Source organism: Brienomyrus brachyistius, chromosome 5 (genome assembly GCF_023856365.1).
Source record: "Brienomyrus brachyistius isolate T26 chromosome 5, BBRACH_0.4, whole genome shotgun sequence".
Classification (NCBI taxonomy): Eukaryota; Metazoa; Chordata; class Actinopteri; order Osteoglossiformes; family Mormyridae; genus Brienomyrus; species Brienomyrus brachyistius.
Window position 1 is genome coordinate 22,386,840 of NC_064537.1, and position 13,149 is coordinate 22,399,988.

Consider the following 13,149-nt stretch of genomic DNA (forward strand, 5'->3'; position numbering starts at 1 on the left):
AGAGAGAGAGAGAGAGAGAGAGAGAGAGAGAGAGAGAGAGAGAGTGGGACCAAAACATTATGGTTCAGTTAGGGCCACTTCCTTTTTCCACAAAGCTCACTCCATCTCCTGTGAGCCATGAAAGGGGAATGGGCAAGAAATAAGAAAACAGCCTGTCCGAAGATCTTTAGGCTCCTGACGGGAGCAAACCGAACCTCATTCCTGATACTGCAATTACTCTGTTGTTTTCTTGGACCTGCAGACCATTCATACATGGTTAATCCAGCAGATCTAAAACCATTCTTGTGCCATAGCAGTGTCAATGTGTCTCTTACACTCAATATCTGGATTATGTGTGTGGCACACGGTGTGGCATAGCACTTGCCAAACTTTTTTACGACAGATTGTCTTATCAGAGTTAATTATATACACACATAAACGCACGGTGCTACACCCCTCTTCATTTCACTTTGTACCCCCTTTGAAATGAGTTCTTTCTGTCTTCTGCTTCTTCTTCCCTCTCACCTTTAGGCTGAAATATCTATGGTAAGTAGGTATGGGGCAAGTTCAGACAAAGGAGCAAGGATGGCGGAGGGAGGGCATAGACAATGTGAGTGACAGACACCGAATGCCATGAAGAAATGCAGGGTGGAGAGACAGAGATTCTATATATATATATTTATATGCGCACACAATCCTAATAAAAAAGAATCCTAATAAAAAAGCGCGCTATGTTTTTCACACTTGATTTTCAGAGAAGTCGCGATTATCTTTTGCCAGTGTCTTGCTGGAAATGTCGAGTCAGCACGTTTAACACCGGGACTCCATCTCGCCAGTGGACATTTACAGTAACAGCCATGTGTCGCAGTGTCCAGTGTGTGCATTGAGGATTAGTACCCCTTTCATCGACCCCCACTCTTTCTTTCCATCTCTTTCATGGGCGCTAGCTCAGGGCGAAACTGTAACGATATACTGTCCTCTTTGTTTCCCTTATTATTCATAATCCTTTCATCTTTTAAAACTTTCAGGTGGAAAGATTTCGCTACAGCAGCCGATTATTCGACGTTCAGAGGACCCTGGCATGGGTAGGTGACAGACTTCACACTGTCGCTGGTAATGTCGAGGACTGTTACCGTGTCCGTGTTTGATATTTTTGTTTGCTTTTGTAATTTTTCAATCCATACTTCATTTTCCCAGACTCGTGTCTTTCAATTCCTGGAGGACTTAACCTACTCCTGCACACACATGTTTTGTCTCACTTATTCTCACACTAGTCCCGCCTACATGTAAAACGTTCAATCTTCCCGACGCAATAAATTACCTGGCCGACTTGGGGGGGGGGGCGCGGGAGACACATTCTGCCACTGCCTGTTTGTTTCGTTATATTTGAAGAAAATAAACAACTTTGCCGGAGTTCTCTTTACAGCTACTTTATATGGCTGATTAAGATTTACGGGCTTTTCCCCCCGAATGAAAATATCTAGACAACAATATGCAGTCTGTAAAGGAAAAATAACATGCCGTTCGTTTATTTTCCTCCTTTCATTTTGTTACAGTGGAATTACCGTGAACTGTTAATTACCCATAAGAAACGGTTTTGCCCTTAAAGGGTATGCATGCTTTGAAGGTGCAGGAACTTGAGACAGCCCTCTTGGCCTTTCGCATGTTCCCCATTCTGTCTTGTTTTCCTCTCGTTTTTAACCATCCTTCTGTCAGTCCCATAACCTCTTTAAAGTCCTCCCCTCCTTCCTCTGCTCTTCTTTCGCTTGTCGGTCTCAGGAGCGAAGCTTCTCCCAGCCTTCCGACGCCAGTAAAGTCAAAGGACAATCCGAACTTACTTTTCCTATCGAAACTTGCTTTATTTACGGGTCATCGTTTACGTTTTTGGTTTTTGCCGTGGAGTGACTTCTTTTAATTTTTCTTTTCTTTTCTTTTTTTTTTAGCGCGCAATCATTAAGTTTTCCGAGGGGCGGCAATATATTTTTAAATCATATACCGACAGTTAAGTTACTAGTATAATTTACACGCGAATTGTTTGTATTCGGATTTCAGTTAACTGAAATGGTTATATGTTTTTTTAATAGTTTATCACTATATAAGGTTTGTATTGAACACGATAAGCTATAAAACGTTTTTTTTTTTTTGGAGAGGAGACTGAAAGGTGTTCTTGGAATTCGCTGTTTTTAGTGTTTATGACGTGGTTAGACTTAAAGCAATTACCAGTTAATGAGAATGCTTTTGATCTAAGTTGGCACTGACAAGGGTATTAATACCGATTCTCGGAGTGTCTGCTGGACCACGGAATCAATGAGGCACTCGCCGGAAGGACGTGCTGTCCGAATCTCACCTAAACGGTAAGAGTCTTATACTTCCTCTTTCATACCTTATTAATTACAATCGCTTCTGTAAACCATTAGTACTAATTATTATAAACACTTCTGGGTTTAAATTCTTCCCCATTCGTTGTCCTTTGAGTATCCCTTTGCGTTTTCTTCTAAATGTGATTACAGCAGCTAATGCATCACTTCCACTTTTCCTGGACAGACAACCAGCATTACGAGCACGACTGATCTGCAACATTTTGAATATTTTTAACTTGACAAGCATCGTACTCCGTTTATCTCACATGCAAAGCTACCCACTCTGAGTGTACGGTAATGCCTTAGTGTATAATGTCTTATTAGCCTATTCTGTCCACAACTTACGTGTATGAGGTATGCAGTACATTATAGCAGTTTTGGGTATATGGATTTCTGGAAAGTAGACTATAAGTAAATGAAGCAGCTTCCTCATGTTGCATATTAAGGTTAAATTGAGATTTCCTCCAGTTATTCGATTTTGACGAATTTATTCCGGTCGCTAAGGCAAACATTTCCAAGAATACCAGAATAGCTTTTGCAATTAGTAACCATTTTTTGAGCCATTAGGCCCTTCTAGATCTGCACACTCTATACCAAACTCTGCTAAATCAGAAAGTAATGCTGAATGCTAAAATTAGGTGTAAACAATAAATCAAATAATTTTATTATACATCACTGACGTGACTGAAAGTTAGATACTGATGTTATTTAGCCTAAGTAGTATAACTACAAGGTATATTGAAAGTGGAAGTTGTATAATTTTTTTCAACACTTATTAGGCCTCATACCCAATCAGAGTATGTTGCACATTGTTGAGTTTGCTTTTTCATAATGATATACAGAGAAGACATACTTCACAATCCTAATTTATTTTCAGTTAGAGAGGAGTGAAAGGCACTCACCTGCAAACTCCCAAAGTCGTGGGAACAAAATTACCAAGACTGCTGGTTACTACATGTTTAAAGTGTGCTTGTTTTTTCCGCCAACGTAAATTAACTGGCTTCACAATTTCATTCATAATAAGGTGAAAGAGTTGTAGAAAGACGCTAGGCTGTTACCTATCCGAATGCCTTGCGCAGGAAGTAGCTGCTTTTTCCACGTACTGCACATACCCCAAACCAGATAAACCGGGTAAATGGTAGCTTACTTTGGGAAAAAAATACATTGGATGAAGTGTGAAAAGCAGTGTTGAAAAGCCGCTGTCATGTTTCTTGAAAACAAGCAGCATAATGGAGCCCACCTTGCCGATCAAGGGGAGTAACTGGTGAAGCGGGGCTGCTTGCGCACACCGCAGGCTGCCCTAATGCTCAGCCACTCGTGGGCCAAGTACAAGAAACATATTCATTGTCATTAAAATTTGGTAATTTGGGTTCGTACGGGATTTTAATTTTGATTTTTTTTTTCATCCACCACAATAAAAGAACTGGCCTGATATTTGTGATAGAGTTGTGTAGACCTCATAGCATGTCATTCACTGTGCGACAGATTGCATTTTTCTAACTTTTTTGTCACTTGGTTTAATTTTTAACAACAAAGCGTTAGCAGCAGGTTTTCGTTGGCAACCATTTTAATTTGTTTTGCTAAAAACAGGGTGATTCAGGCAAAGTACCAATATGTTCTTCGTATACTGTACTTTTTCCATCCATCTGTTTTTTTTTCACATAAAAAAGAACGGCAGTAGAAAGCACTGAGGTGATGTTTCTTACTAGTAAACAGTAAGTGTGTGCCGATGGGCCTAATAATCAAGTTAACCTTAAGGCTGAACTTGGAAGAAAAGGGAATTATTGATACTCTTTATTTTTATATTCACTTAACATTTTGACTGATTACTCAACAAGAGTACAAACTGATACTCAGATACTCCTTTTTATTTATTTATAATTTGGGTAGCCTTTACCAGCAACTAATCTGCAGAGGTAATTTGTATCTGACAAGGTGTCAGATATGTTAATTGTTCCTTGTAGGCAAACGCTGTGATTTTTTTTTTTTTGTGAATAAGTGAAAAAAGTAGGTGTTTTGGGCTAGTTATGTAAGTTGCCACACTGAAAAGGGTAAGGCTTTGTAATTGAAGCATACTGGTGCTATTTTAAATGTCTTTGATGACTCGACGCTTTAATTGAGTGTATGGTAGGCACAGGTGGGAACTGATGTATCCACTGAGCCCAACGTATCACCTACTACCACCAAAGTCAACCAGCAGTCAATGAGGCATGTCATTGTGTAAAATGAAGCGTGAAAAGTACACTTTTGTGTGACACAGACAACAAATACAGCTAACGGGACATGTGGCGGCCTGCCTGAGCACATTCACGAAACCCCAGTGGGCTCCCTGATCATTCACACCATTATTTTATTTTATTACTCTCTCACACAGTCAGTTTGGAGTCTTTATTATAGCTAAATATGTCTCTTTCTTCTCAGTGTCTGTTGGGTTCTTCTATTGAGATGTTTCAACAGTGTTGTTCAACTCAGGTAACATCCAGACAATCCTTCTCCATCTGGACAAAAGTATATATGAACTCATAGGCTATTGGTCAGTCTAGAGAAATTGATCCTGCATAAAACAAACTATGTATAAAACAGTTCTGCAGCTCCCAGCGTGATATTCCTTGGATCCACACTGTAGTGATACATCTCTTTGAATCCTTAGGAATGAGGCGTGATGGATGTATGGGTGATATAGTCATAGCAAGGGGATCAAAGGTTGAAAAGGGGGATTGCATTCTTGTTGGGATTGTTATGTGAAAGGCGAACACACAGCTCGAGGCAGAGAAAAACAAAGATGCGAAAGCAGAGGCTGTAAAACTCAGTTACTGCGGACAAGTATGGTTTCTCTGAGAGCAATTACTTCAATAATCCGCTTTAGGGAGATTTTGCGTAGATGAATAGTACTACGGTATGTGTAACATTGTTGGAGAATGTAAGCTGTGGTTTGTTAAATAAACAGGAATGAGACACTTTTAGTGTGAATTAAAAATGCAGGCTGATTATATTATTATAAAGGAATTTTTAGCAATAAAATGACTTTCTGCTAAGTGCCAGATTGCTGATGATGTACTGTGCTAGAGTGGTAGTTGTTTCCCAGTTAATCATTGTAGAGGACGTGAGAACTGTACAGGCTGGTGTTAAAATAGGTATTTGTCTCTCACGCAGATGCGTTTTATCTCTGCCTTCAGCACAAGGCCAGCGTTTATGGAAAAAGTCCTTCCTAGTGGCCCTGCTACCTCTGGCCGCCCAATCATAAACGTGCCACTTGTAACGCTGAGTATCACACAAAAAGGGTTTAAGTGATCCATTCGTTGCCGCAACGTGTTTGACCTGTTTGGGGCTTTATTTTTTCATTATTTTTTTCCTTCAATAATGCAGAGTAACCAAGAAGGGAATTGCTTGGTAAAATTGTGGATTTAAAAACTTGCAGACATTACACCGCAGATTGAATTGCCTGCAATAAATATGTTGCTGATGTTGTGAAAACTGGACTATTGCGGCTGTAGCTATTAATTCCTATTGGCAGACCTTTTCACGTGCGGATTGTTTGTTTCAGTGTTTGTTTTCAGCATTTCTTAGCACCCGCCGGTTTACTCCTAGCAGAATGACTGAGGGAGTGGCTGCCCTTTGGTGTTTTGGTGGCAGTGTGTGGCTCTTTGGGGAGCCACCTCTCATCCAGAGGCCTAGGGACACTCTTCAAGAGGCAGCAGTGCAAACCCAGATAACCTACATTCTTGACATTCCTTTTAACTAGCTTTCCGCCTCCTCATTATCTCCGCTAAAAAAGCCAAAAAGACACCTGGCACTGATATTTGTTTCCAAGAACGAGATACAGTAAATACTATTGTAAATACTATTGTGACTACTGTGACACTCATAGGAATTTGTTATAGCAAGCTTTAGAACTTGTACCATACTTGTTAGGTTAGTAACCTCATGCAATAAATGAGGCTTTTTAGAAATTAGCCACTTTTTTGCCCTCTAGTGGTAGAAATATAAAGCCATGACATTAGATAACAGTAACAGTCACTGCACACATGTAATACTTTCTGCTTTGCAGTGAAACCATCATTTATTAATTATTATTAATGATATGGTAATAATGTTGTATGTGAATTATAGTCATTTTTAACTCATGAAAATTCTCGCCATTTCTTTGACTCCTAGTTGATACGTCTTGGAAGTAATGCTCTGGCTTCCCTTGGTTGCCATGGTGTTCGCCTCGGCCCTCCCCTTCCCTGCAAGTCTGTCTCCAAGGCTCATTACTGCAGCACTAGAGCCTGGAAGAAGTTCTCTTACCCACAGGAGTAATGTCAGCAGTGACTACTGGCTACAAAATGAAAGCATGAGTGAAGGACTGAACAGTATGAACACAAAACAGGTTTACAAAAATAAAACTTTTGAGGACTACAGCTCTCAGAGTAATCAAAGCCTGAGAAATTCTGGACATTTATACAGGCCCTCACGGAAGGACTATAACATGACTGTTGTTGGTGAAAACAGTGGGAAACTAAATGTAAGCAATGTACAAAAATTGCAGAATAATCAGAGCCAAATGGCCTACAACATATCTTCTTTTTTTAATCAGAGGGATTATAAATCCCACAGCAATCAATCACAAAAGAGCACATTCAGTGTTATTCAGAGGCAGAAAAATGTCCAAAAGAGTGGCATACAGAAAGACATGATTCCTCCATATTCACACGTTAATGGAGGCAATTTGGGAACCAGTGATTTTCAGATCATTAAAGGGAAACACAGGCTGGAAGATTATGTTTCTCTGAGTAACCAGGCACCAGAGGATTACAAATCTCAGAAAAGCCCTGCACAAGAAGTCATTCAGAACAAGGGGCGCCATTTGTTTAATACAACAGCTGAAAAATACAACACATTGACAAAGGATATCAGCAGACATCGAGATGCTTCAATAAAAAATCAAATATCCCAGGACGCCACCAGTCAAGCACAACAAGAACCAATCGGACACAACGATGAGCCCAAAAGAATAGCAGAGAAAGAGAAAAGCCAGGCCAGCTTGGGTGAAGCAATTGAGATGGGGGGGCTAGTGGAGGGAGGGAAATTGGTGGGGGAAGAAGATCTCCTGTTCTTGGACACACACCCCCGGGTCCTGTTCTCCCCCTCTTCCTCGCCTCCAAACCATCCGCCTCGTCTCCTCATGCTTGAGGCCGGACTACTGGCTGATGGCGAGCGAGAGGAAGAGGAGGAGGAAGAGTGGGATAGAGATAATGAAAACAGGACTGAATCTGAGCAGGTGGGAGAGGTGGATCAGTGGATAGACGCCATTGATCATACACATATGGACATGAGCAATAATGTAGAAAAATACCAAGGTAGTCATACTGAGAGCAGCCTGCAGAGGCAGCAGTCAGGCCTGTCACCACATGACACCCAAGGAGGCCCAGAGAGCCAGCAGGACTCTCGGTCAAAAACCCGGCACAGACGCTCTCGGGTCTCTACCCCTAGGGGATGGGAAATGTCTGTGTGCGAGGCGGCCAGCGAATGGGTCATCGACAAAAAGACTGCCATCGATTCCTACGGGAAGAACGTCACTGTGCTACCCGAGATCCAGACCCTGATGGGCCCCCTGAAGCAGTACTTCTACGAGACACGATGCAAGGAGGATGAGAGGCACGGGATGAGCCGCGCGGGAGTCAGCAGGAGCCTGGGGATGGCCGGAGGCAGCTGCCGCGGGGTCGACAGGCGCCAGTGGGTCAGTGAGTGTAAGGCTAAGCAGTCTTACGTCAGGGCTTTAACCATAGACGTCAACAAGAGAGTGGGCTGGAGGTGGATCAGGATCGACTCATCCTGTGTTTGCGTGCTGCTGTCCCGGGTCAGCAGGAACTAACAGGACAGGGAGCGTGTCTGTCAGCAGGCGAGGAGGAGTAGGGGGAGAACAGGGGACCGTGTCTGCCAGCAGGCAATGGGGAAGTGGTGGGAGACCAGGGGAGCACGTCTACCAGCAGGCAAGGAGGAGTAGGGGGAGAACAGGGGAGTAATGGCGCCTAAATGTTCACATGTGGCTAATGTGGATAAGAAGCACTGTGTCCCGTCCCTCCTGTTAACTCTGCTGCTGCTGAGAGTCTGGCACTTCCTGTGGGCCGGCATGGCGAAAGGGGCGACTGCCTGCCTGCTCCTTGGGAGGTTGTGTTTTCAGTCGTTTGTCAATCGTACATTTTTCACGAAATGCACGAACCTCACCCTCTCGAGCTGTGATCCGGGGCTTCCCCAAATGTCATCCACAAGCCGGCCCTAGAATCTGTTGCCAAGCTGACTTCTCAGAGAGTCATGTGTATGCTAACTAGTGTTCATTCAGATCCGTTCCCCTAAAGTACAGCAATACAGTACTCTCTGTGTTAACTATGCCTACTGTCGCTGTGTATCTCGCTAAGAGTATGGTTACAAAAGGGGCAGTAAAACAGCTTATTCTCCCTGGGTCAGTGGCAGCAGACTAAATGAATCCATAGGTTTGAGAGAAGCACTGTGACCCATCAGTGACCAGAGAAAGATGTATTTCCCCATAGTCTCTTGAATTTCCATTCTGTATCTCCCACACATCTTTATCGCTCCTTTACATGCCAATCTCTCTTTGTCCCATTTGACTCCCCACCTTTTAAATTAGTATCCTTCCATCTGATTGGCTCACCTACGTCTCTACTTGTGAGTCGTCTTTTTTCCGTTCAGCTCCCCCTTTCCCTCCATAAGTCCTTCAAAAACTTCTATGCCAGTTTTTATGTGTCTGTGTAACATGAAAAACCTCATATGATTTACGAAGCCTGATGGTGTAAGTAATCTTATATGCATTTAAACTGTAATTATATAAAATTATTCCTTTCATTTGTGATTTGTCATTGTTTTTAGTTTTTTTTTATTATAATATGTTACATTTAACCACCTAAAGCATGCTGTATTATTAATATATTTCTTGATATGCATATGCTACGTACTGTGCATACCGTATATATGTATAGATGGAATAAGTAGGTAGATACCTAGGTAGAAGAATTTAAAAAGGCAGAGTTTACGCCTTTAGCATGAGAAGTCAGACTTATACTACTGAACTGGTCATTTTATATTGTGCAATGCAGTACATTGGAGAAATTCACTGAAGTCTATATGTGCAGTCATTTCTAATCCTGGTCCATGAGGCACCATATTTGTTCATTTCTGTGGCTAATGAGCTGTTAACGAACTGGATTTCATTGCGATAATACTTGATATGATACATAGCTTAGAAGTTGCTATACATTGTGAACGAGTTACCCAAATGCAAGAAACATGCACACGTCCTCTTTATTCAGCAATTTATTTTATCAGTCATTTACTTTATTGTTAAAGCGAGTAGTCATTTGGTTTAAACGTGATTTTTAATAAAGGTTACGTTTTAAATGTAATTAAATGTGATTAATCTATGGGTCAATCAAGCCTAACTAATTAACAGCTCATTTGGCATGAGCACATATTAGTATGTCTGTATTTATGTTTCTTTTCATGTAGAGGACTGCATGTATGCGCATATTTCTGCAGGAGCCAACTGTCCCAAAGATTAAGGATGATCATAAAAGCTGTAGGTCCCAATGCAAAAACAAATAAACACATGTATGACATGCTATTTTTAAGGAATATTTTTTAAGGAGTAAAGGCACATTCTTTATGTAACTGAAATGTTTAAATTTAATCCTTTAATTAACTTTATAGATAAAACATGGTATTCAGTTCCAAAAATGCCATTTCCAACAATTCAGTTTCCATTCATTTAATCCATAGATGGGATACATGGCGATTTCATAGATGTGTGTAACCTCCCACTCATTATACATTGATTGCTAACTCTTACTAAAATCTGGCACATATGAATTTCTCCATGCATGTGTCAGACTGTACTTAAAATCATTTATTCATTCCAATTGGTTAAATATCCCGTTCTGCAAGGTTAAGAAGCTATTTAAAGGTTGTTGATTATTTCCCCATAACTGCAAGACAAACACTGTACTGTGATAGCTTGAATATAGTGTCTTACTTGGGTAAGTCTCCCTGACATAAGTGAGATGACGCATGATCAGGTGTGAGGTTTTTGGATGCTAACATCTTTACCGCAGCACCATTCCAGCATGGTTCATTTCCCTATATTCACACATCCCATTGTGGTATCTTACTTTTGTCACACTTCAATATCTTTGACCATCGTCACCTCACACCTCCACACATGGCGTTCGGATCCCACCTCCGCTCTGTGTGTGGGTTCTCCCTGTGTGGCTTGGGTTTCCTTCAGGTACTCCAGTGTCCTTCCGCAGTCCAAAGACATGCAGTTAAACAAACGTTGTACAGTCTCTCAGTTGCCAGTAACATGTGATTATATGCAATATGATTGACTGGCTTCCTGTGCAGGGTGCACCAGGTCCCCTGTGACTCTGTCCAGGATAACCATCCATCCATCCATTTTCCAAACCGCCTATCCTATTGGGTCGTGGGGGGTCCGGAGCCTATCCCGGAATCAATGGGCACGAGGCAGGGAACAACCCAGGATGGGGGGCCAGCCCATCGCAGGGCACACTCACACACCATTCACTCACACATGCACACCTACGGGCAATTCAGCAACTCCAATTAGCCTCAGCATGTTTTTGGACTGTGGGGGGAAACCAGAGTAACCCGGAGGAAACCCCACGACGACACGGGGAGAACATGCAAACTCCGCACACATGTGACCCAGGCGGAGACTCGAACCCGGGTCCCAGAGGTGTGAGGCGACAGTGCTAACCACTGCACCACCATGCCGCCCCCCTCCAGGATAACCAGTCCAAATAAAATAATGCTGTTTGTAATTAAAAGCTGACTAATTTACACAAATGTCACACGTCATATATAAATGTTAAAAGGACTTTTTTGGTCCTAGTTCTAACAAAATTGCTAATACTTTGGCTAGCCTCATATGCCGATATACAGTGGTACCTCGACTCACAAACAGGCCTGTTCGCAAACAAATTGGGTCATGAACCAGATGTTTGAAAATTTTTTGTACCAGTTCGCGAACCGTATTTCAGGCTGCGAACACACAAACATCCCCCAAGAGGGTCCGTTGAAAGCGTCCCGAAACACGAAGCAGTGTACATTATGCCCAAGAACGGTTGTGGAAATGTATAAAAAACTTGTTGTAGATGTATGTCTTTACTATATCTCTTCCGTGGTCGTATTATCTGAAAAAAGAAAAAAAGACAGTAACAGTTACATATCTATACATAAAATTACAGTACTTAATAAAATAAATGATTAAGTAACTCCTATTTAAGTGATATATTCTCCATTCACACACAGCGGCAACTGCGTAGTTTGTTTACAGTACAAACAAATAAGTTCATCGCCATACAACGCATGGCATCATGAAATGTATATAAAAATTTTAGGCATATGAAAATATTGTACAGTGTAATAAAAAAATTACGTTTTCGAAAGTACTGTATTGTTTTTACTGTTACTCAATGCTTTAATGTTAATTGCTTAGTTTTTTTTTTTGTTTGTTTGGGGGGGGGGGGGGGGTTGTGGTTCTTTTCCATGCTTGGGCATCTTTCCAGCGACCAGCCCGCCAACCAGCGAATGCTCAGTTGTGTATTGGTCCACCTTCCGTAAACGTATCACAGAAAACGTTCTCTCTTACCCTTTTTTGCTCTATAAGGTTATTTTAATTTAAGTCTATATTCTTGGTCACAGAAAAATGTAAAAAAAAATAAAAATTCAGTGTTTATTTTAAATGGGAAAAATTGATTCAGGTCGCGAACTTTTTGGGTCCTCGAACGAATTAAGTTCGTGAGCCGAGGTATGATTGTACATGTATATACATTTTTATGTTTGGCAATACAGGCACTTCTCCAGGGCTATATAAAACAGACCCACCATGATTTGAACAATGTTTTTACATTGTTAATTGTAATTCACTGAATTATCAATGCTATAGAGTAGCAAATACAGTACTCTGCAAAAGTCTTAGGCAGTCCAAAGAAATGTTTAAAGCTGTTTATCTGGGTAGAAAGTGTACTTTGGCTTAGATGAAAAAAAAAAACCATTTAACATTAGAACATGTGTAAATTAAGAGTATAAAACTAGCAATAATTTGTTCTGTTTTCTAAAAAGTTACTGATATCTAGTTGGATGGCTAGATGAACACCGCTTCCGTTCCCAAACTTCTCCTCAGGGGCACCTCAGCCATTCCATGATTTTGTTAAATTTCACCAACAGCTTAATTAAATAATTAAATATATTGGTTTAAAAAGCCAGATTGACCAGCTGTATGAGGTGTGTTAGTGGCCAAGTCAAAAAATACATGGCTGCACTGGACGGTCGCTGCAAATACTGGGATGAATTTAGCAGAGGTTCTGAAATGGCTAAGCTGACACACTCTGACAGGCATAATATCATAGTTTTACACCAACACGAGGATAATCTAAACATAATTTTCTTTGCCTGCCTAAGACTTTTGCACAGTACTGTACAGAATATGCAGTTATGGATGTAAGTCAAAGACACTTGATTTGTTCAAGTAACTGGCTTCACCTACCTGCTTGGCTGGGCTTTACCCACCTCTGTAAATTGGCAGAAGAGTTAAATTCAATCAATGCGGATAAAAAAAAATAAGTACCTGCAGTAAATTCTAAAAGTAATGGATTCAAAATTGAAAATCTTTTTGGTATTCATGATATTTCAGGGGAATGTGGCTTTGGCTATAATTTTTTGAAAGGGACAAAAAACATCAATCTTTCTTAGAAACGGACATTCGAAATTCATAGTGCCAGTGTAATTGTACAATTGA

The 13,149-nt window shown here is 41.0% G+C and overlaps 1 protein-coding gene across 1 annotated transcript; it reads left to right on the forward strand.

The window, feature by feature from the left end:
* Positions 1 to 691: 691 nt before the first annotated feature.
* LOC125743015 (uncharacterized) lies at positions 692 to 11,856 on the forward strand. Its single transcript, XM_049015596.1, has 2 exons — positions 692 to 2,333; positions 6,495 to 11,856. Exon 2 carries the CDS (start codon positions 6,514 to 6,516, stop codon positions 8,191 to 8,193), a length of 1,680 nt encoding a protein of 559 aa, XP_048871553.1. The 5' UTR covers positions 692 to 2,333; positions 6,495 to 6,513; the 3' UTR covers positions 8,194 to 11,856.
* Positions 11,857 to 13,149: the final 1,293 nt, after the last annotated feature.